The 26136-nt window shown below is 41.0% G+C and overlaps 1 protein-coding gene across 6 annotated transcripts in view; it reads right to left on the reverse strand.

Annotated features, from left to right (window-relative positions):
* The window catches only part of LOC100643077 (protein groucho), a 113853-nt gene that overhangs the window by 40854 nt on the left and 46863 nt on the right, over window positions 1–26136 (reverse strand). For 4 of the 6 annotated variants that reach the window (XM_012309208.3, XM_012309211.3, XM_012309209.3 and 1 more), the window contains exons 6-9: window positions 20341–20403; window positions 20176–20262; window positions 19967–19999; window positions 17094–17453 (exon numbers count right to left, since the gene is read on the reverse strand). In XM_012309208.3, the coding sequence (XP_012164598.1) occupies window positions 17094–17453; window positions 19967–19999; window positions 20176–20262; window positions 20341–20403 (543 nt within the window). The remainder of the gene's footprint in view (window positions 1–17093; window positions 17454–19966; window positions 20000–20175; window positions 20263–20340; window positions 20404–26136) is intronic. The other 2 variants (XM_012309210.3, XM_003395940.4) reach the window with 1 other exon arrangement.

Raw genomic sequence — 26136 nt, forward strand, 5'->3', positions numbered from 1 at the left:
TTAACGGAGACAGGTTACCGTGTTATTCTAGGCATCGGGCAAGAACCAAAGCGGAATCAAGTCGCGATCACTCCTCTTATTCGAAACTACGGCTTCCAGTTATAGACTACTCGCGTTATGCTTCGAACTGAACGCAATCGAAAGTAAGCTTGCGCTGCAATCGAGAACTACGCCACTAAATACATCGAACAAGACAGCTTTTTCTAAACTTTCTGAAAGCAAGTTTACGTAATGGATGGAAAATCATTCGGAGGCCGATGAATAATAATTTCGTTTTCCAAATGTCACCGTTACTTTCCATATCGCGCCGCGAATGTTCCATAAGTTTAAGCCGGAATTCGTCGATAATTACTTTATCCTATCAGACTCGATTATATTTTTGAAAATTGACCAAATTATTGAAGAGAATATTGACGATAGGAGAAACGATCCGTTTCCCTGTAAATTGTCCTTCACCGTCGAATTCAAGGAAGGAAGGAATTATCGGTTTGCTCGTAATAAATCACCAAAGCGCGGATATTTATGCGAATTTATATTTTTACGAGCAGAGATAGCAGGCTAAAATTACAGTAACGGGCAGATAAAGGTTTACAACTGTGAATTGCGTAAAGCTAACACCACGCCAATAATAACCTTTCCGGTAGATATTTCTTACCACGTCGACAAAGTTTCACGATTTTCTTCCACTTTTCAAATGTAATTCCATTTTCGAAAATTGCCACGTTTTCTTGTACCGTTTACTTCGTCGAATACGATCTACTCTGGATGCATTATGCTATGTCTTTGCGTGCTATGTGCACTTTTCAACGCTTAAATTTCCTAGAAAAACATAAAAATTCACCGCTTATAAATCACTTTTCTACGTAATATATTTAGATTGTCCGTTTATCCGCAAAATTTCGTCGAAGCCAACGTTTAACGCTTGGTATAGTTATTATCGGTGTTACGAGGTTAGCGATAATGTCTTACGATTAGTTTCAGATATTTTGAAAGATCTAGCCGTGAAGATGATGGATGTAGGATCCTAGAGGAGCAATTTTCATTATAACCATGGTGAACGAAGCTTCCACTCGAGCCATGGCCACTCGAGCTTCACGGAACGAGCATGAAAGTGCAGAAAATAATTGAGCAAGAATCGCATAGCTGACGCTGCCTAATGCTCGGCTTTCGTTGAATTACCGTTATTTAATCGATTGCAGGTAATACGAGGCCGCGAATCGATAGGTGCCGTTTAGAATAGCCGGGCTTTATGACGTCTATGACAGACATTGGGAGAAAATTATGATCTTATCGCTTCACGGCTTTCACGCTGCTATTAAACTCTCGAGCAGAAATCAATTACAGGCAAACATTGTATTTTCGATTCAGCGAATCGATTGTTAATAAGGAATAGTCGTAGTTATTGGATCAATGTTAGATCAACTTAATTTTCTTCTTCGATTTTCTTTCGAAATAAAGATAATGTTTAATCGTTAGGTACGGAAATCACTGTCTTTACGTTCGGTTCTTATCCTTAAAAATTATCGTACGTTTAGTCCGTTTTTAAAATACTTTTAAAATTATTACAATTATGTAAGATTACCTAAATCGACATATTTTATTCCAAGGTACTATCTTTGTTTGTAAAATTAGCGAAAAATAGTATAATTTCCCCTTTCGTTATTAGCGCCTTAAATAAGACTCTAAAATTATATGCGCAATGGCGCATTTTGTTCTACTTGCGATAGATCCCATCAACGTGTATATAATTTCTATCAATGTTCTAACTGGATGTTGTTGTTCACCGGATTACACGATACATTCAGCGATATTAGAAACCTTATAAAACGAGAGTTGCAAGAACGCGGTAGCAAGTTCAGGCCTGATTTATAGGAACTAAAATTTGACACTACTTTAGTTTCTTCGTAGATTCTTCCTACACGCACTTAAGACGGAAAGACAAAAGATTTAATGAGAAATAAGTCTCATACTCCGTCAAAGAGATCAATTTGTATAAACTCGTTCGAATTCTGCGTCCCTTTCGAATATGACAAATACGCCGATGGCAATTTCTTAAGTCAGTCTGTACATAAGAATCGATACATCTCTATCCGACGTGGCATTTCAATACAATATGTATTTAAATAAGGCGTACGATGAATTTAACCAGATATATTAGGTCATCCCATAAGTTCGTTCCGTTTTTCGAGCGGTTATATATGTTAAGATCGTTTGCATACCTTTCAGTTTCATGAAAAATTGTAATCCCCCTCTCGTTGTACAACTTATTCCCATTTTTCAAGTGCATCGGTCCCTTATCGCCGTATGTTTATAAATCGACACGTGAAATGTGTGACACAAAAGTCGGCACGAACTTATGGGATGACCTAATATTTCCAGTAAGACGAGAATAACATTCGAAACGAGCGTGAACACGGGATGCCGTTTAACGCCAGGTTCAACCATAAAAACGTAAAAGCTCCCGACAAGCAGGATATCACGTTTAAAGGCGAAAGTAGCGGGAAAGCCTAAAGCCTGTCCAGCCTAAGCGCCACAATCTCTTATCCCAACATTTAGAAAGGGGCTGACGATGAGAGCCATCCGCACGTGCAAGACAGCGTACAATTTCTCGTGGCGAAGAGGTGACGACCTCCTCCCGAGTTGATAGGTAGATCGGATGAACAGAACGAAGAATCGCTTTCTGTACAAATTGGCCGAATAATCGGAGGGAAAAAATTGTTCCGCGAAGCTAATTGAAAACACGCTGCAGAGAATCTATCAGGAAGCCGTGGTTTTTTAAATATTACATCAGCTCGGCTGTTGTCTCACCGACTGGACAAGATATACGCCACGTGCATACGCGAACGCAGTTAACCGGCGAGTACAGAGTAAGAGTAAGAGTAAGAAACAGAGTAGAACTAGAAGAAAGAGAAGAAAGGAAGGAGAGATAAGTAGGTACCTAAAGAGAAGCGTTCGAGCAAAAGTAAGAAAGGGATCGAAATGAAAGAATGAAAGGAAAGAGAGAAGAAAGAAGCAAAAGTGGAAGTAGAAAAGTGATAAGCAAGAAGCAAGAGAGACAATGGAGTTGACGAAGAGGATCAAACTAAAAACAAGCAAAAGCGAAAGGATACTTGGTCGAAGGAGGAGCGCGTTTCCGTGAAGCATGCGTTGGAGGAAGAGAAAGGAGAACATGTCGGCTGGTCAGCCGACCAACGGGGTTGGACAGTGACGAGCGGGTAGGTAGGACCCACAAAATAAACTGAAACCACCTCCCTTTCCCCTGTCCGGCAGCGTTCGTTCGTTGCCCATCCCTTGGTCTCTCATTCTAGCCGCGTCACCTCCACCTCCGTGGCCGCCTCACCTCTGCCACCTCCAGCTATTCCTCCTTCCGCTCGTCCCACTTCGCCTCATACTCTACACAGCCACCCCACCTGGCGTCGTCGTTCCTCGGCCACCTCCGCGCGGCCGTACCTAGCTCGGCCAAATAAATTACACCGCCTCGTGACGCGAAAAAATCCAACGAGTCGCTAGAGTGAACGAGCGCGGCTGAACGGCAACGAAGACGACCTCACCGAGGAAACAGAAAAAGAAAGAGAGACGACGAGGCGGAAGAGGAGGAGGAGGAGGAGAAGAGGGTACAGTATGCGGATGCCGAGGATGAGGAGTCGCTGGCAGGGGTACGGGGTTACAAAAGAGAGAGCAAGAACGACGGAAGAGAAAAGAGAGAGAGAGAGAGAGACAGAGACGGACAAACAGACAGACAGAGACAGAGACAGAGAGAAAAAAAGGAAGGGAGGCCACGAATGGGAAGAAGAGAGAATCGAGCAGGAGAGAGAGGTCGAAAAAAGAGAGAAAGCCGAAAGGGAGAAGCGAGCAAGATAGAATGGATAAAGGCCAGTACGCGGGGCGGAAATAAAGAGAGAACGAAAAAAGTGGAAGAGGTCGGGGTGGAGGTGGGTACCGCGGTCCGCTTTAATTGGTTCGACGTGGTCAGATGAAAAATTCAACCACCCCCATCCTCCCTACCCAAGCTCCTCTTCTACCTCCACCCACTCTTACTACCACCAGTACGTTTTCACCGTCCTCGTGAACCGGCTGGATTCCCACCAGACGAATCTACGCATCTGCATGTAGATGTCTATGGGGGTTTCTCTCTCTCTCTCTCTCTCTCTTTCTTCCTCTTTTACTGTCTTTTTTTCTTTTTTTTTCCACCCTCTATAGCTACATAACCCGGGACAAAGTATTTCGGCCGTCCTTAGGTCGCGTTTTTGCCAACGATAGATGCTCGTTAACGTTTCGCGGATTGCGAATCGGGCCCAGACTCTGGCTTTCCGGCTAAATTTCCAACACCGGCCGTTTGTTAAGCAGACCGTAAATACACACGTTCCGTTTCCGCTCGCTATCGAACCTACCGCCGATTCGATTTTTTCCGCTGGTAAAACTTTTCTCGTCTTTGACGAACCTTCGAACGATTAAGCCGACGTACGAAAGTTTCAAAACGGTGCGTTGGTATTTATAAGTAACACAGACTGCCATACCGGTCACCGATGATCTAAATTGATCCAGGCATTTGGTTTCGACAAATGACGATACTTGTACGATTCTTATTAGTCGTAACACAGCGTAAGAAACGCTGGTTTCAATGTTTCCGATTCTTCGTCCGGATTGTACCAAGCATGTAGAAACTGTGTTTGAAAGTTCGTTGGTGTTTTATTTGCAAGGATATAACGTATGTGTACATGCTTGCAACGCTTGCAATCGGTCGTTCTGTAGCCAAAATCACGTATGATAATATTTCTGAAAAAGGTTTTAGTAACGAACATGCTGCATGTTGGTCGTTGGTGTTTCCTAAATTGGGTTTAAAAACGAAAAACAGGGACATACCTATATCAACTAAGTAAAGTTAATAAAACATATTTCATATGTTACGAGCTGGTAATATTCAAGTGTTAGAAAATTTCCGTTTTAATACTTTTTAAAATCTTTTTTAACACGTTGCACACAGATATAACACATACCACGTGTATAATATGTTAGACGTTAAAGTTTTACGTTGGAAGTGTAAGCAAAAAGCGCGAAATTTATTGGACAACGCGTTAAGCAGAAAACGTATCCGGTTTCTTTGTCTAATTGCATCGAATAACGCCGATGATCGGGGGAAAACGCGCGATAAAAACCGACCCTTTGATATGGAAGCCCAATAAACTAGCAGGGTAATGACGGTCGTGTATCAGACCACCGACCTTAACCCACCCATCCCTATTTTCAACCACAGGCATTTTGAGCGAGGGCACCGTGCTCGTCAATGAAATCACCGGCGGTCACTCGCGCACACGACCGAAAGTCACGAAACTCGGCCTGACTTCTCCGACGTGCGCTTCGCTCGTTGTTCGTGCTTTTCTCTCTGGCTACGGCTACGGATCATCCAACTAAATATCAAATTTCCTCAATGAAAACTTTGTTTTAGGGACTAATCATCATTCTCAACGTTTCACTTATACAGCGCGTTAAAACAGGTAAACAGGGAACACTAGTAAGCGTTTTGCGAACGAACTTCAAAGCTGAACGATAAAAAAAGAGTTCTTTGAAAATTTTTAACCCAACATACAGGGTTTTTAGATTTTTTGTAACATTATATTTGTTGGTTAATGGAAACGTTATTTTTACTTTATTGTTAGTTATGCAGTGTAGGACATTTAGCATGAAATTCGTTAACGTGTTGATAGGATTTTCAACAGCTGCAAACACAGCTATACGTCGGTAAATAATTGCTAGTATCGTGCATTAGTAAATAATTCCGGTATACGCGTGTAGGATCTATTTTTGTACCGGCAAATTTGATATGGACTAGGTACCGTGAAAATTTGTTTGCCGAATTTCATCATTTTTAACCTTGCGGGTTATAAAAGCAAGCACAGATTATATTTATGATAAAGATTTTTCAGTTTCAATTTGTTCAGTAAGAATCGCGGAATAAAAATGATATGCGAATAACCGTGATGTTCTCTTAATCTCTTTGGAAACGAATTTATTAATAATAGGATATTTGTTAAAACTTTCAGAATCGTGCTTGTAAATAAAGGAGAAATAAATCTATACTACACACCTGTATGTACTGGTATCCCTCAAGAAGTTAGGCAAGGATTTAATTTTCGTTCCACATACTAGTTGGTGTCACATGCACATCGTAAAACTACATACCGACTCAACTCCGAGACGTACGCGTTAAACATGTTAAAAAGGCTCTAGCACACCTGCCTTTGATGTAACGAAACTTCCACTAGCAGTCGTAACGTTATAACGCTATAAATTCCATTCAAATAATAAACTGAAATGAGAAAAAGAAAAAGAGTAAGGAGAAGAAAGAACATAAAACATGCGATTCAACGACGCTTGGTGCTCGACGAGATTTCAAAATTTCCTCTACGTGATATCATATAAATCCCTATCAAGTATCAAGCACAAAAACAGCGAGACACAAACAGTCCAATACCTGGTTCGTGCTAGGATTTAAAAAAAAAGAAACTCTTCTCTTTGTACGCGAAATCGCATAAATCCCAAGCAAATACTAAAAAGAGAAGATCGTCGGCGCAACCAAAATTTAAGCCCTTTTACATAAAATCCTACAAATCCCAATCGTCGAAAAGAAAAAGAGAAAGACAACCGGAACGATCTAATGGCTGATGCTTGGCGAGATTCGCGGAATGCTTGTTTCGACAAAATCGTAGTCCCACGAGGCTACGTATTCCTCGTTTTCCCGCCTGGAATCCCCCGACGATGATACGCGATGGTATGCACGCACGTGTTCGCGCAACGCGGCATCGCTATGAGCGCGTCAAACTGTAAAACAGATCGGGAATTTTATTCTCGTAGCAGCGCGGCGAGGGCCGCATGAAAGACACCGTGTCACAAAGGTGGTTACAGCGGTTAGATGGGCGCGCACACCCAGCAAAACGTAACCTAACCCCGCTCCCGTGATATCTCGAGCGTGTGCGCAGTATTTCCATCTTTCGTCGTGCCGGTAACAGGGTGCACCGCTGCTCCTTTGATTAATGCTTTCCTGCGAGTCGAAGAAGGGGTAGTGCTACGGGGTTAAAGGGGATGCGGAGGTGGGTTTCTGTTGGAAAGAGAGAGGGTGGGAGGTGGCGGCGCGAGAAGGGCGAAGGCAGAGGCGGCAGAGAACTACGACTAATCCTCTCAGGGGGCAAAGCGGAGAACCGAGAAGGAAAGAGGGACTGAATAGTAGTTCCAAGAGCCAAGCGTGGACACGCGAGAACTCATTTCCGGTTATACCCTTCTCTCTTCAACCCCGTCCGTGTCTCTGACACTAATACACGAACCATGGCGGAACGTTACCCACGAGGGGAACACACTTAAGCTCTGCTCGTAGAATGTTGTGAATTGCATGCGACCATCCGTGACGTACTGTCTCGCGCCCGCGTATGTGGGCGTGTTTCAGTCGTTTCTCTGTATGATTCTCCCTCGTCCTCACTGCCTCTCTCTCCCTCTCTCTCTTTCTCTCGCTCTGTATGTGTGCACTTGTACTTGCATCGTGTACTCTTTGACTTTAGCTGTTGGTTTCTCTCTCTTGTTTCTGTCTTCGTCGCTCTATGTGTGCTCGTTAAATCTGAAATCTTGCGGAACACTCGGCGCTCTAAAGGCCAGGACGAACGAGTGGCCGTATCGATTGCGGGAGTCCATTGTTAGCTAATTTCAAGGAACTGTTTCGATTAATGGGATCGACCGACTTAACGCGAAGACGCAGGGTTAAGTCAACGGTTTATCGTAGGAGGAATTGATTTTCACGAGAGACGCTGTAAAGTCGGCTCCACTGAACGGTGTGTACAATTACAATATTTCGTAGATCGTTCGACATCCGTGCCTTCGTGTCGAAGTTTCAATTAAAATTTGATTCGTATCTCTCTCAATGGTCGATTGTGAGTACTTCATCGTAATATACAATGTTCTTACGTTATTATATCACGTATTATATTGCCTGCAATATTATACAGTGTTTTTGATATGTTTTTTACAAAGAATCTCTGTTCGGTACAGACCAGTTTATACGTAATGTTATGATATAATATCGTAATGTAGATATAATTTCATCCATAGGAACCAAATCTTCTTTTTTAGCTTTCGAGAAAAATCGTTCTTCGTTAATTACGTATATTACAGAAACATATGTTTTGTACGATTTCATAACAAAACATAATACACTAAGATTTAAGACTAATTCTATCACAGCGAAATAGTACGTAGAGTCATTTCGTGACTTATTAAAATACGAATATAATACAAGCATATAAGCAACATCAAACATAATGCGCTTAAAAGAATAAAGACAAACCTATGCTTTAACGTTACTAAGTGGAAACCAAATTGCATTATTCTCTGAAATCTGATTATTGTTCTCTTATTATTCTCTTATTAAATTCTCTTATTATCTGAAACTTTAGACCTGTGAAACTGTGATCGTACACTTCGATAAATATTTTATTAGAAACCATATTAGCAGAAAATTTGCATTTGCCCAGTGACTCACGCTAGCGTGTAACCATACAAAAAAACTACTTGCCGACCTAATAATTAATAAGATAAGAATATACGTATCGATAAACTTACACGTTCGCCTTTTATCGTTCGAAAGAAAAGTTTGAACGAGCGAAGTTGCAGCGTTTAGTTCCTAGTTTGAGTGCTTTGTCCGTACCCACACCGTGATTTGAGCGGTGTCCTCAAGACAATGGAGAGTAATTCACATATCTCTTGCATTCATATCGCGTCATATGCCGCGAGTGTTCAAAATTAACGTACCCAGTTTCCTGCTCAGAATTCCACTTGTATACCGTATGCCTGCACGTAGCACGGAGGTAGGCGGCCCCTGCGCACATGCAACCATCCACGCAACTTTACCGCGCGAGCCAACAATTCTATTAACATCTTTCTTGAATGCCTCTCGTTCAAGCTAGTTTTACCTCTCTCTTTCTCGTAAGCCTGCCGTGTAATTTTCATCTTTGGATACGCGTTTCACGCTTCTATGTTGCGTATAACACGAAGAAAGGGAAAATAGGAAGATTTAAATTTTCGTATTAAGTTCTCTCGTGAGTTTAGCGTCGCCGATCATTTTGATACGGTTTATTTGCTCGCTGATGGATTCGCTGTCACGCGAAAAGAAACAGTTTCGATCAAATTTTGCCTACCGGCAGGAAAGTTTACGCGATTGTGAAATTTTCTTTCGCGTATAATTGAATTATATAATTCGTTACTTTAATGCGAAATCTTGAAAGTAGCAATCGTATCGCATTTCTAGATTACTTTGCAAATACGTGAGTATTCTCGAAATGCGTATATTATACGAAAAAAGATTATCTCCGTTGATTTTCGCGGATTTATAAATTAGAAAAATATAGCATTTATAAATAAAAAAATTGTGACGTTAGAAAGGAATTATGTTAGCTTAAATTAACGACCTTTAGGCTTGAAATCTGCTAAAATGAGACAAACTATTACAATATATAAGGTTCTTTTTTCAATACGATTAATTAAATTATTTCGGGAGATCTTCCAATGGGAAAATAACGCAATGACGAACAACGAACGACGAACCAGTGTTTCCTTTAAATTTTCATCGAAATAGGTAATAACTTTTGGAAGAGCCAGAGTGTCAGAGGGACAATTTGCCACGGCACGCGAATTCCAGGAACAAATTACATTTGCCACTTCAGTCGATACTATGCTGAACACAATGCGAGAAATAAGTTCATGAAGCTTACAAGCTTCGCGTATACAACTCGTGTTTCGATGCAACGCGACTCGAGAATCTTATTTAGAAATAACCGAATACCGTATTCTTAACGATTCGCAAACTTATGAAAAATATTATATACGACATTACGTGTAAAAATTTCCGTACGTCCGATGTATTAATCTAATGTGATCTAATTTAATTGTTTACGACAAGATCTATTTATATACGCGTAATTAAGTTCGAGAATAAGTTATATTGGGTTGGCAACTAAGTGATTGCGGATTTTGTCATTAGGTGGTATTGACAAAATCCGCAATTAGTTGCCAAACCAATACATACGACAGCACGCATACAAGAATAAGAATTCTAAAATGGAGAAAGAAAAGGTACAGGAAGATGGAAGAAAATGCAACTTCCAAGTAGACAATGAAAAGGAAAAGCAGCGAGAAGGCAAAGGGATTGGTATTAATACTTGAACTCCTTTGTCTCTCACAATATTCTGCGGATTCCCGTGCAGTAGACTTACGGTTTTACATATAAGGTCATAGAAAAGATCGTAAACCAAAGTAGAAAAAATCTTGCACCGTAATAAAATCACCGATATTAACTTTCGCATATTCATCCTACAATTGTCTTACGAACACCACATCCTTCGTTGCATAATAACGTATCTATAAAAATATATCTGTTTATCTTATCTTACCTACATAAGTATCTTTCCATTGCGTTAGTATTATACCAATGTTCACCACCGTGAGTCAATTTTATATCAAAGTAAATTAGACAAACGAAGAGTAGACGAGGATTAATGCACAACGTGAATACGTAGGAGAAATTAAAATATATAGAACCTCGTTTAGTCCTTATAAAATACGCAATATCTACGGCAGGAAGCTGTACGGCAAACAAACGATACTTCACAGTATCGAAACGATGTCTCTTTCGTTATAACGTCTATTGAGCATTCGTAGACTGCTAAAATATCAAAGTTCTTATTTCAATCGTAATCGTAGAATAATAAACCCAAAACCAAGGCTTGTACCGCTATCTGCGATATACTTTCAAACACTCCACCTATTACTTTCGTCCCTTGTTACTTTCAACCCTGACGACCTACATCCCCTCGACAAAACCACTTCTCCCTAATTTTCCATCCGCGTCTCGCCAGCACCCCGAAATCATAGACCCAGTTAGAAAATCTCAATTTTCGATTCTCGATTACCTTTCGCTGATACAATCGCGCCTGCTACTATATGAACCGTACTACACACGTGCATGAAACAGGTTGGTGTCGGTCGATCGCACTTGTTCGTGTTACTACTCACACGCCGATGGCTGCGTACACCTACGCTACGGTAAATGGAGTTGATGATGGAGTCCGGTCAGTGCCTCAACTTCAAACAAACTTCCAGCCACCCTTGGGGTTCGAGGGATTGCCCGTGTAAACGACGCGTCGTTACTTCCCTTCGGATAGAGAAAGACACCCGGCCGGGTTACAGGAAAGGTTAGAGGGAAAAAGAGGGAAAGGAGAGTGGAAAGCGGGAGAAAGAGAGAGGAAACTCGCACGAGCGTGACTTAGGGTTTGTGCTTCGGGACTTTCGAGCTTCAACGCGACAATTGAGCCAGACAGGTATACGCGTATCCGGTTGTGTCCAGCTCGCAAGCAATTTCAACGTTTTACTGTGAAACGCGGAGGAATGCCACGTTGATCTTGTCGCGGGAAACTTTACGGAAATTATTAGGAAGATATAGAAATAGTAGATCTCGATTTAGCAGCGGAACTATCAAACAATCGGTGAAAAGGACGCATCTTCGGAATTGTTGTTTTTCGATCGTAATATAAAATCGTGTGCTTTTAGCGACAATCGACGTCGACTTTTATCGAGATGGAATCATATTACGATACCTACCTATGTCGTATCGTATCATTTTATCGTGTTGTTACGATTATTGTGATTAATATAGAGTGCAGGGCACGCAGATTTAGATACACATTGTACATGTTATTCGGTACTAACTCTGTCACTTTTATCACTTTTATATGCGTTTTCATACGCTGTATCCGATGTAGAAAACTTCACATTATAGAAAACTCTATAATATAAATTTAAAAAAATATAATTAAAAGAGGCGGGAGGAAATTATGGTACAGTGATTTAACTCATCGAGGAACAAGGTTGCGTTAACACGTTTCGTCCGTAATAGTTTCATCGACCAATTTTCATTATTGAGTCCTGCCTTCTGGTATCGTAAAATTCTAAGAACTCGTTTAATATTCCTTTGGACACCGTATATACAATATTTTCTCTGCCAGGTCCTATAATTGTATGAAATTTAAAGAAATTGAAAGACTTAGAGCATTATGACGAATCCTTGTTCTTTTAATCATTTATTGCATGGTTGCGCTGCTTGATCTCTGTAATTGCGATAATTGTAGTAGCGTGGCGAGGAAATACGGCGATATAAATAAACGTAGTTATAATTTCTAAACAACGTCGTACAGGATATTTATATGACAATTTTATTATTGCCAAGATGACACAAGCGAAAGAGAATTTTCTTGCGTAGAAACGGACGTAAAAGCATAGAATCGATCTTTTGTAGAGCTTCCATTTTCTAGGAAAACTTGGTTTCATAGTCGAATGACTACTCTATCAGCATTTTCATTCATGCTTTAACGTCGACTGGGAAAACCAGCGGATGCTCTTGATTTTCACTCGTAAAATATACTTCGTAAGACAGACTACTTACGTGCAGTATCATAGCAAAATGGAAAATTCTTATGTCAACGTCGTTCGATAAATACACACGCAAGATCATAAATATTCAATTTTCTCTTCATCAACAGTTCACGTTGAAAAGCTAAAGTTGCGTTATAATTATTATATAATTGCAGAGAAGAAAGGAGAAAAAGAAGCTGAACTCTGCTGCTTGTTGAAATAGACTGTCTAACAAACGGCAGAGTCGTTGTTTTTATTTCGCAATTACCGTTGTAGTTAACATCGGCTCGTTAAGTTCTATTTTGCTAAAACCGACGTACTAGAGAGAGCGTTGCGAATTCCGTGTTGCTACCTTACATTGCAGATAATATGTACCAGTACTACGTTTAATTTTTATCGAGTCTGGCACGCGATTCCCAAGCTAAGTGGCGGCGAGAAACATATGAATAATGAGAGAGTGTAAACGTTTCCAACAACTCAAAAATTTCTATCAACGGGGAACGTCAACGCGACGTAGACGGTAAAATGTTTACACGCGGATTGTCCAGAAAATGGGAACAACGTTCAACAACCTACAAGCGTTGTAAATATTTGGAATAAAAAAATAGGTTACACTGTACTTCCGAGTATATTAAATTTAGTCGAGCGAGTAACAAGGTCTCGATTAATTTTCTCCGCTTGATACAATCTTGTTAAACGAGCATGCGATCCAAAGAGATTTTCCAAATTGTTTTATATTGTGTTTTGACAATATGCGTATAAATACATACGAAATATACGTTTGTTAAAAACGTATTAATATTTCCCGTATATCGACGTAATAACGATATAGCCATACAATAGCAAAAATTAACGGTATGCAACAGTGTGTATGAATCGATATTGACGAATGAATTAACGGTAAAGTTATTTCTAACGTTATATAGTGCAAAGAGAGTGTATTATATAATAGTAAAAACGTTGTATTAATAAAATGCCTTTTTTACTACATTTAGATAGAACGCTGTAACATATTCGTTTCAGTATTGTACGAGGTGTTCGCGCATAAAACCTGCACCTAACTTCTTCTTTTTAATAGCGTGATACGCACATGATCCGTACGTACCGACACGCAGTTGATAGAATAATATGAAAAAAAATATTCAAATTTGTATAATTTGAGTGATTTGACGCGATCATTCTTTCCCCCGAATCTTTTCAGCTAACAGCTTTACTTTCAAGTATCGTATTAGGTTGTCCGAAAAGTTTCTTTCGTTTTATGAGGAAATAATAGACGCACAATGTTTTTGTTTAATATTATTTCGTCGAATTACGTACGATCTATTTTCTTCTGTTGAGATAAACACCGCGATATTTCACAGATTTGGTTTCATGTTTGTATGAAGGTACGCTGTTGTAAAAAACACGTTTGCGAAGGAAAGACACTTTTCGGACAACCTAATACTCGAAATTTTAATCACTGGGCGACATCTCTGTAAGTCCATAAGAAAATTACAAACACCTATCGTTCTTAAACAAATACCTGCAAAACTCTCCACCTTGTCGTGCTATTTATTACGTGTAAAACGTCGTCGATTTGTTTGCCTAAAGGTTCATCCAGCTGACGATGCAAAACCATGGCAAAACAAGTCCGTTGTCCTTTTCGGACAACCCAATACTCGAAATTTTAATCACTGGGCGACATCCCTGTAAGTCCATAAGAAAATTACAAACACCTATCGTTCTTAAACAAATACCTGCAAAACTCTCCACCTTGTCGTGCCATTTATTACGTGTAAAACGTCGTCGATTTGTTTGCCTAAAGGTTCATCCAGCTGACGATGCAAAACCATGGCAAAACAAGTCCGTTGTCTTAGATTAGACAAACGAGTTTGCCAAAAGATATTGCTCGCAACCAGTCGAGTCGCGAAATATCGTCCATTCATCGTTCGCCTAGCGCGCTAATTATAACATCAGAGCTACGAGGAGGGTGTACGACCGTGAATGACCATTTATATCCTTAACCAACGAAATTTAAAGAATCCGGGCAACCCGGGAAACGAGGAAACCGCGGTAAAGCTCCTTTGATTTTCACGGTGTTGAATTCGCGCGCTGGCACGCGGAGAAGCGGGACGAAGGCTGAGGGGATTAGAACGAAAGCGACGACTTCGCTTTTGCGCTTTCCACGGACTCGCGACGCGACGCGTCGTTCCTGACCGCGACACGACGCGCATTACGTCGACGCGTCACTTTGCTGGCAACGAGAAAACGACGCCGGACCGGCGAAAAGGTACACAGAGAAACGAAACGAAACGCAACGTGGAAGAAGCAAGCAGAGAGTGGAATGACGATGGAAGAGGATGGAGATTACGCGAAAACGAGGTAGTAGCGAAGGAGTATTTTAATCGTCGGGAAGCAGAGCCAGGTCGAGGGAAACGCGCCGGAAGCAGCAATTCCTTCCCCTGTTTCACCTCCTCTATTCTCTCTCTCTCTTTTTCTCTCTTCCTCTGTGTTTTCCTCCTACCCTTGGGGTGAAACGTAGTAGAAAGGGGTGGGACGGAGAAACCAGGCTGAGAAAAATAATCCAATTTAGCGAGAGAGCGCGAGAGCGAAGCGACAGCCTGCAGTTCGCCTGTTTTCACGGTTTTTAATTACGCGCCTCCTCGCGCCTCCACCCTCTTCCGCGCGGGCACAGCTCGCGCGCGCACTTTGTCGTCGCGATCCTGACAAAGGAGCGTGTTTTCACGGATATTTCACGGAGCCATGGCGAGGAGAAACTCGCTCGCCGAATACGCCGAACCTTGTTGCAGCCTCGAGACTCTACGAATGCTACACCTGAGCGTTTGTTTCGCATTATCCGGCCCCGGTTTTCCATTCTACGATGGACAAAAATAATCTAATTTTTAGCCAACTTTCCTTTCTCTCTCTCTCTCTCTCTCTCTCTCTCTCTCTCTCTCTCTTCGTTTAACGTTTGCACGAAGAAAGTGGGGGACCGGCTTATTTCGTTTCGGTGATTCACTTTCGTGATTCCACGAGAGAGAAATTATACAGAGATCGGTAATTATACAGAGAGAGAAAGAGAGAGAGAGAGAGTCACACAGGCCGATTTCGTTGATCTTTATATACAAATCTTTTTGGTTAATTCCATTTGTACATATAGTCGTCGGTCGGCTTTAATTATCGAGATACGTTTGTATTTCTCACGACAAAATATTTTTAATGCTTGGATTAAATTTAAAACAGGTTTAGCTTAGGTAGCGTTTCGTACCGCGACTCAGTCATTACACGCTCGTCCATTTCTTCATCCACAAGTTTATTTAATATGTAAACAAAAAATTCAAAAGGAAAAAAAAAGAAAGCTAGGATTTATATAGAATTTCACAGTACGTTATAATTAATATTAATGGAATATTTTCCTGAATCTGTGTATATCTGGAAATCTAAAGCTCGGAGACGAATATATATTCGTATATGTATATCAAAATCATAAAATCGACAGAACGTACAGTCCTCTCTATATAATTACCGAAAGATCGTATTTGGAAAGGAAAAGATATAGTAATTCCTGTTCCTTCCGTTTCTTGGTTGTCCCGAATGGAATGAATTCTGCTTTCGGTTGTAACAGTCGTTGCTCGTAGCCACGAAAGCCACCAAACATCCGACGGTTTTCGAGTTTTATCGTTGCTGCAGCGCTGGCTGAAATACTCGACTGATACGTTACACGTGGCCAAACGATACCACGGCTCCAATTTTATTTACCCGGACTTTGAGTCGTTCGAGTAACCCATCGTGCATCCACGCGGTTGATGTATATTCGAGGAAGACGTTTCCAAGTAGCGACCATAAAAACTGCGCGGCGATATCTTCTTCGGCGAGCATCTCGCGGTTTTATTCCAGCCGTTCTTTGCGCGCAGAAAATTTGCCCGAGTTCTTTCGCCTTTGAGAATTTTTTATTCGTAGAAATTCAGCAGAATTTACAGATTCGTAAAAATGCAAGCTATTTTACGAGTAATTATACTCGCGTAGCGTAACGCGATTTAGAATCATCGGATAGTTTGTCCCGTTCTAGTAATTCTGATTGGAAACAGTTTCGCGTAATTACGAGAATCTCCGCTGTGTCATAATCGACGAAAACATTTTAATCTGTCTGAAAAATTGTCTAATCTAAGCTCGATTTCCGAATGGCGTTGCCAGTCATTGATATTAAGACCGCTTCTTTCCTTCCAACAGACGCTTCTTCCTCAACAACTTCATCGACAAATTCCCCTGTCTTACCATAATTCCTCCTTCCCTACCTGGCAACCTACGATCACGATATATCCTATCCGTTAATTTACTGGAAATTCTTTCGTCGATCATAGACGCTAATTGTAGAGATAATTCACGGAAACTTTTTTTATTAAACCGTCAGCCGACTCGTGGATTACAGTTTTCCAATAAACGTAAGACGAACGTATCCTAATACTCGTAAACAGCGGCGTATACATTACGATACGTAATGCGCGTAGGCGCGCGCGAGATCCTTGCTGGGTGTTTGGATTCCTAAATGGCGCGTAACAGGTGGATCGAAGAGTACGCGCGGTCGCTTAAAAACAAAAGCGGCCGGTTCTATTCCGTGGCGTGGGTGCACACGGTAAGTAAGATGGTGGTAGTAGGATTAAACTCACGTGTCCGAGCTTCTCCTCCTTCCGCCTCTTGGAATCGTTCTCGAGGTCAGGCGTGCGGCTGCGGAATTTCTCCGGCGGCGACACGGATCGTCTGAGTCTCTCGTCGGTGAGAGCGATCGGTTTACGGTCCTCGGGCGTCTCCGCGGCTGCTCGGTGTTGTTGCAGGTCTGAAGGTTTCAGCAGCGCCTGCGCTTGTGCTTGAACCGCAGCCGCGGCCGCGGGATGCGGTGGTGGAGCTAGATGAGGTGGCACCCCCGCGGCTGCGGCTGCCGCGGCCGCACCTGCGAAGCCCAATAGCCCCGCCGGTGGAAGACCGCCGACGACCGCACCATGTGGCAGCTGCTGCGCGTGAATCTGTTGCTAGAACAACCGACAATCGACACGTTTACGTTTTTCTTCATGGCTTACGTGCCTTTTTGTGTGTGGCCTTTTTTTGGAGTGTTTATTTTTTTTTCTTTTTTTGTTGTTGTCGAGGGTTGATGATGGTTTGGGTGGGTGGAATTGGAACTTTCTGAATGGATGATGGGGTTAATCGTTCGAGTGAGTAGTTGAAGCGTAGTTTTAGCGGTGGCATGTACTGTGTCGTCTATCGGTTATGGGATATTTGTTACTTTTAGACGTTAGGTCTAATAACATGCGTCGTGTGTAGTAGAGTATTCGACATATGGTGGAATTTATGTTTGTGTATGATGTGGGTGGTTAATAAGCTTCAACGTCGTTTAGTATAACGAGTTTCTAATGAAAGCAATCGGTAACTGTTCCAACTTATGGACAATTACAAAGACAATTACAACTATTACAATAGGAAATATTTCTTTTTGCATGCGTATTCAGGTATGAAATGTATGAAAATTCGCACGAGGAAAACGTAAATTAAAGACTGTGTATAGCAAAATTCGATTCTACTTTCATATAATGCTATTTCGTTAATTAGATTTTCCTCCTTTTCCAGTTAAGCGTTAAACAAAAGCTTCAAGTATTTACAAATGACAGGGGTTCAGTTTCTTGCTTTTGCTATTGTTGAAAAAACACGCATGCGTTTGGTGAAATTAATGTTGAATTTTATCCAGATAGAAATTTGATTTGATGCCAATTTGTTTTCGTTATACCACTTTTATTATGATCGTATATTTGATATATTTGGCAATATATAGTATATCTAGGTCCCTCCTTGCAGTCATATTGAACGAATAAGAAATTAAAGTACCAACGTATAATTCCAGATTCAAGCGTATCACTAACGATAAGATAAGAAAAATATGATTCAAAGTGGTGACCAAAACAGCTATTCGAAAATATGTAAATCAAAAATTTTTCAACTGTTGCCAATAATTTCCCAGTAATAGTAACTATATGAGCGAGAGATATAAATTTGTAAACTACGCTCGAGGTAATTATTTTCGAAATTATAAAATACATCTCGTTGGTGAATTTGTCATCAAGCAATTTCAATAGGATGTTAAACTCCCAGGTGTAAACTGCGTCCAATAACATTTGTATACTAGCATGTGACCATTGAAACTAGCCTCGTCAGGATTAGACGAGACACTCATGCTAGAGCCGTGTATTTGTATTCAACTACAAATAGGAACACATCAGAATAGACACCTTAGTATCAATGTCTCATCCGATTCTGATGAAGCAGGCTGTGTATCGTCGAAATACCCACACGTAAACGCTATTGTGTTCAGTTTGTCGTGAATGCACCAAACCGTACGGGTAAATGTTAATTTTAACTGAAAAATACTTAAACTTACGATTTGCACGATTCAGTTTAAATAAAAGTTAAACGGCGATCAAATGTCTCGGATTATCTCGGATTGAAATGTTTCAGTATACTGTACGTCCTTATTTTTCTATACATAATTTTCAAGGTATCATATTTAAACGTACATATCGCTTTGCTTGTAATATTACTCAGGAAATAATTGTAAATGATTAGTTTTCACTCTTCGCGTTGATCAAAGAATTACGTAATAACATTAGATATCTCTGGATTTCGAAATTCTACAACCTAGGAATTGATTTTTAAACTTCGATATAGCGTTTTCTAAGCTTGACAAAAATTACGTTGAATTCGTTGAGGTAATTTTACTTCGCATAATTCTTATATTCCATCTTTATTTTTCAGATTACGTTGAGATTGCGTTCAGAGAGACTGCGAGAAAGAATTTGAGATTTAAAAAATAGTCGCGCGTCGGTGAATCGTAAAAACTCGTAAGCCAGACACAATCGATGCATCTGAATACGCTGTAAAAATGAAGATAATTCGTTAGTATCAAGTCCAAAAAAAACCTCTGCAGCTGTTCTCAAAATGACTTCGGAATATCCTCATACCCGTTTGAATTAACACGCATAAAGCAGCGACCCAATTACAAAATAAGAAACACGGATCAACGTGAAATAAATGTTTCAATGATTGTGCATTCACGCTTGCCCAAGTGGCCGCGACCCTCTTCAAACGAGTTAACCTAATTTCTAATTGCCACGGTATAAATTAAGAAGTTCCGAGTTAGACTCCGAGAAATACTGAAATTCCCTTCAAATCGTTTATTCCCCTTAATCGTTCCATTTCGCTCGACTCCTTTTTAACTCTAACCGTTGGAGACCGTCTACTCGCGTACACGTTTCTGCTTTTTCTTCGTCAATCTCTTGTGTTTTCCTTCGCGTGGCACGACTAATCTTCCATTTCTTCTTACACGAAATAATTCGTGCGAAAGTTTGCAAAATAATCTTGTTTGTTTTCCTCAAGGCAGATTTTTCAAAAGCTTGCTCGAATCTGTGTCACTTTTCAGATACCTACACGCGCGATATCATTGTGCGAACAACCAACGTGTGAATAACCAACCATGAGAAAAAGAAAATAAACTTACCAATAGCTGTTGCAAACCCTGTTGTTGCTGTTGCTGTAAAAGAGCATATAACGAGTATTAGTGGACGATGATTGTACGTGAATTAAATGGTAGAATGAAATTGGAACGCAAGAAGATCGAGATGCAACGCACACCGTGCCAAGATCAATGGCCAGCTGCTTGCCAAAAGTACCAAGTTAATAGAATCAATTGTAAAGAAGGAAGCTCACCCCAATAATAGCGTTCAGCTCGGACATCGTGACTTGCTTCGCCCTCTCTACGGCATTGGCCACCTGCTGCTGATGCTGCAAGCCATGCTATCATTATCGCGTCGTTGTCACTCTCGATCGTGAGATTGTACGGCACACGTGCCAAACAGAAAGTCAAAGACTCACCTCTTGTGCCAGGAATGGGAGTAGCTGGACGATTATCGCGTTCAACCTCTTAGCGATCTCGGTCTGCAAAATGGAATAGAAACGCAACATCAGAGAAAACGCGTTACGATCGATACGTTTGACACTTTCCAACTTTCCTCTCGCTTGAAACATTGTAGTACGTTTAAAGAGCTCGCTGGAAAATGGAAAATGTCTGAAGCGCGAGATGACGTTGCAAATTGACATTGTGACGCTACAATCGATCCTTCATTGGGTCTAACTTTTCAATTTTATTAAACCTCTCTGCAATTGTTTAGATACAATACCTTTCGAAAGTTAGCTATCACTCGACGTTTAAACACAGGTAGTTTGAACTTTTTTCATATTATTCAATGAGACTGCCGATTTCTATATATTCTATATATTCTTCATATTTAGTATCAGTGAAAGATATCACGATTAATACGGCAGAATATCGATTAATGGAAGATCAAGGGATGAAAAGAAAGAACGAAAGACAAGCGTGTAAAGCGAAACAAATTGTCACGTTTTTATTATAAATTTTTTTATTCTCGTTTGTTATTACTATTTGTAAAATAACTTAGAGCACAGTATTTTCTCTTCTACGAAGATAAAGTTGTCGAATTATCAAAAAAATTTAATTACAGTCGCAGCAGTGTGTGTCATGACTTGGTTGTGCTTGGTTGCATGATCAATTAATATTCTACCGCATTAAACTTCTTTCTTTTCTTTTCTTTTCGATCGAGATAACTCCCTTATCCTTCGATAATCTTGAAATTGACGGAACTTTGTTTCTTTCGATTTAAGTTAATATCAACAGAATTTTAATTGGGAAAATAAGGATTAATTTGAAATCACAGTAATCCAATAAACCTATTTAAAATTAAATTGGAGTCTCACGTACTACTGAACTATAATCTGCATTTAAAGCAGATTATCCCTTACTTTTGACCGACAATGTATATTTAACCCTTTGAACGTTTAATCCACACGTTGAACAGGCAAGCTAAAACGTAGCGCGATGTTTAGTCCGACTATGATTAAAGCAAACGATAGACTTTGCAAAAAATTCAAATGCGAACTGTAACGTGACAAATGTATGCATTAAAATCATCAAAGATACAAAACAAAAACCTTTCTACGTATTTCGTTATGCGTACGCTGCTTACAAAATCAATATCTTTTAATCATATTAAACGAATCGAGGTTGTAGTATCGTATTTTAAATGTCGCACAACACAGATCAATTTTATCGTATGGTCGTAAAATATTTTTATAAATACGTATTGCGTACGACATTCGCAACAAAATTATACCATTGATTCTCAAAGTAAATATTCTATAAATTATCAACGAATATATATCTCTGTACACATTTTGCTCTAAAACGAATCGTAGATACGCTAGTAACTTGGCTCGCAGGAAATTACGTAAAAAAGAGTGGAAACTGAAAAATACCAGCGTTTCTTCATTAACTATTCAACCTCTTTAAAGTTTATCTCTGTGATATTACAAAGCTGCGTATGCTTCGTATGTTTAACGTAATTAGTAAATTTTGCACTGAATAATATCTGTACGAACAGATGTTTGTACCCCAAAAAAATAATCTTTCACACAACTCTACAAATATATACTTTTATAGCAAGACGATTAAATGAAGAAACGACGAGCATGTTCCTAAAAATTAGTCAACTTTTAAATGGTTAACGCAGAGGTTGTTTAAAACGCCTGCATAACAATATCCGTGAATTAACAAATAAATCGATAAAAGAGACAAAGGATATCGATTTTTAATAACCATTTAAATGTCTCGGTCTATGATATTCGCGTACCAATTTTACAAATACTCGTCTACCGAAATAACGAAATAAAGAAACGCATTGTATTACGACACACGTTCTTGGAATTTCACAACTTTCAAATGTCAACGCAAAGATCGCCAAATGAAAGTAGCCCAGCAACACTGACTCGACATAATTATTTAAATCGCTGAAATTGTAACGTTCACGCTTTAATCGTTCGACATAAAGCGCGACAATGTCGGAACACCGTTACAGCCTATTAGCGATCAAACACGATGCTATTGCTTGCTATGGTTTATGAAATACAAAAAAAAGCTAAAAACAAAAGACAAACAGAACAGGGAAAAAAAGGGAAGCAATAATAGAGTTTAATATCGCGATATGCAGAATCTCAATGCGCGCATCCCCGATAACACGACGAATTAATTGAAAAATCGAAGAGCGGGCAGAGCGGGTAGAGCAACGGGTCGCGAAAACAGCCTGCAAACGTCATGAAATTCGGGGTTAACGTTGCGGCAACGATCGTACGACACGTGACGAGCGTTTAGCGGGCACGTGAACCCGGCTTGTCCTGCACCACAGTTTCCGAAGGCGGAATAGAGTCACTCGTTAATGCTCGTCGATCAAATCGATTCACGATTACATCGATGGCCACGTGACGCGTTCACAATGACTACAAAAGAAAGGGGACGAACGCGGCCGGAGAAACGTCATAAAACTCGTTTCGATATTGAAACGCTTCATAATCATCCGATGCTGAAATATCGAGCGCACCTTGTTTCGACAGGGCTTTTTTCACCGCGTAATTCTACTGATTTCCGTCATCCTGCAACCTGATTGCTCGCTTGCTTCGAGCGTATGTCCTTGTATCTCGTTGAAATATTTTAATAGCAACGTTTTTAACAGGATGCGAAGTCACGATCTCTTCTCAGTGCTTCCATGTGAATTTACTTCGAATATATTTTAAACGTTTATGAATCAAAATTTGCAGATACTTTCGTGAAGTGTACCGCTTCTGAGATTTTGTTAATTCCAATTTTTCTTGCTGTATCGCGCGATAATTGCAAGTGAAAAGATCTTCCACCTTCTTTCTGTTTTTTTTTTTTTTTTTCAGCATTTTAATCGTACAGTCCCACGCTACATACCCGAAAGTATTTTATAGAGACGGACAAACAGCAAGAACACTTATCGAACCGCAAACAGTTGACACACCTATATCGAATCACGGCTAACAAACAGCGGCATCAGGCATACGCGTCTATTACGCGATTTCAACAGATTAGTTTCAATAATTCAACGAATGCGATCAAATATGTACAGTAATCAACATTACGGAGATCGACACGCAATCGGAGCATCTACTGCAAAGCGCCAATATAACGGCCTAATTGCATCGGAGCTTACTAATAACATTACCCGTGCGCAAATTAATACTCTATTTGCAGAATGGTGCTTCATCCGCGATACATTACACTTCTTTTATATTGCGTTCCATCATTCCATGCTGTTTCGTGTCTTAACGTTACGTTTTCATGAAAACTGCAACGAAATCGCCGTTTTCAATCTCCATTTGCAAGAATAAACAGGTACCATACGTTTAGCTTTTGCCTGGATGATTTTCTTCCGAACAAGCGTGTTCGTGTCGGCTATTAAATCTTAGGAGTAACACGCTTGCCAAAAGCTCAGAAATTTCTCGAGTAATTTATTACTTAATTAATTATCTTCTGTTTTATAAATTAAGATTCGTTAAATTACATCGACGACGTATATATTTCGTTCGTTCTATACCACGAAATTTATTCACGTTCTTCGCAACGAAATCATAATTTCTATCACAAATATCGTTAGACTTTAAAGATATCGACAAACAAATGGAGAAGCACGCACAAAGAAAAAAAGAAAGAAAGAAAAAAGAAAAAAGAAATAAAACGTACAAATGCAATTTAATCCACATATTTTACCGCGAGTCACACGAATCTCTAAATATGAAATTCAAAATACCACGGAAGACTACGAATCGCATGTTTCGATAAAACGATCGTTTCGATCGAATTGGTCATTGACAAGGATAAGAAAGCGATAAAACAGAATTCCCGAGAAATTTCTTACGATCTCGATACCCGCTTTCCTTTTATCTTCGTTCCGTTAAGTCGATCTCGAACTGAACGATCTTCGGCTTACTCGCGCCGCGACTGTTCGAAATATTCATGATTTTCGTATGTCGCGAGAGTAGCGGGCGACGTCGCAGGGGCGCGTCTAAAGCTTCGATCCGAAAAAATGTCATTATTCCCACGGGGGACAGAAAGATGGAAAACTGCCGCGTCCACGTCAGTTCGATTTCGGCCTGGGTCCGAATCCGGGAGGTGGCGGAGAAGAAGGGTGCGCGGTGAAAAAAAGCCTGGACGAAAAAACCGACAAAGAGAAGCCGATAGACAAAGAGAGGCAGAGAGACGCAGATAGAAAAAGGCGGAAGTCCAACGAACAACAGAGAGGCAGGAAACACGCAAGCGAGACGGAGGATACATCCCGAAGAGAACGATGGAAAGAGAGAAAGAGGGTTAGAGAACGGCGATGAACGGGAGACGAGGAGAATTTACGCGCGGCGCAGCGGGGCGACGCGGCGCAAGTGTTGTCCGGTACGAAAAAATGGTTATTCCTTCTCGAATGTGCCCGATGCACATGCACATTTTCCCGCAGAACGGATGGTCCGAGGGTAGAGGAGGCGTAGGAGGTGGTAAAAGAGAGAGAGGAGGTGGAGAAGCAGGGGAGAGATTGAAAGAGAGAAGGGGAAGAACGAAGAGGGTCGCGGTGGATATAGAAGAGGGTGGTGGTAGCAGGGGTGAAAAAAGGGTAGATGGAGGTGGCCGAACGGCAGGAGGAAAGAGGAAGAGGAAGAGGAGGTAGAGAGTAGAGGAGGAGGAGGAGGAGGAGGAGGAGGAGGAGGAGGTAACATTGAGATTAGCAACGGGTAAAAAATCGATGTCATCGCCCCCAGCCCACCGCACCCTCGTTTCGCTCGCTCAACTCAACCCTCTGCTACCCCCGCAGGGCTAAATAAAAGAACTCGAATACACGACCCCTGGAACGCGTACGTGTACGTGGCCGTGGATATCGTATACGTGTAAACCTGCACACGCTGGCACACACGCGCGCGCGCGCGCGCACGTCCGTAGGTCGACATGCGTGTGCCGCCCAAGGTGCTCGTGTGTGTACGCGCGCGCATCACCGGAATATGTGTATATATGGACGGGGCCGAGTGCTGGAAAAGCGAGCCCCGACTACCGAAAGGGAGAGAGAACGTGAGAATCCCGGGGAAGGGAGCAAGTAGAGAGAAAAAGAGAGAGAGAAAAAAGAGGAAAAGAAAAAGGGAGAAAGACAGAGAGAGAGAGAGAGAGAGAGAGAGAGAGAGAGATGCGAACGCACGCGGATAGATAGACGTATATATACATGGAGGCAGGAAGAACTGGAAAGGCAGGGTGAGTTATATGCAATTGGTCAGCCTGCACATTTTTTATCGGACGCCGGGCGCACCCGCGATGGGAAATGGTAGTTACTCTTGTATCGACGAACGCCGACGGCGATACGAATATTCTTCTCGCTGAGGGACGACCTTCCGTTTTCCAACAGGCCAAATTCCAAGAATATACGGTTAACCCTACTTAACGCGTTTAATAACGCGTTTAATATCCCGTTTAATATCGCGTACATCTCGCGTAGCCTATCGTTGAATCTTCTGCTCGAGCTACCTACGTTTCCAGGATATACGAGATGAGTAATATACAAGATACACCACCACCGATGGTACGCATACGTAGCTAGAGCTATTTAAAACTCGGAGACAATGCGAGACTCGATGTGTTAATTCGCGACGCGCCAAACGAGTATTAAAAACAGGAGAACGGTTTTGGGCGTGAGTCGAATGATTTTAAGCGTCTACCATGGTACCACGATTTCACGAGTACGACGAAACGCTTATCGTTCTCTGACTACGAAA

This window comes from Bombus terrestris, chromosome 6 (genome assembly GCF_910591885.1).
Source record: "Bombus terrestris chromosome 6, iyBomTerr1.2, whole genome shotgun sequence".
In the NCBI taxonomy this organism is placed as follows: Eukaryota; Metazoa; Arthropoda; class Insecta; order Hymenoptera; family Apidae; genus Bombus; species Bombus terrestris.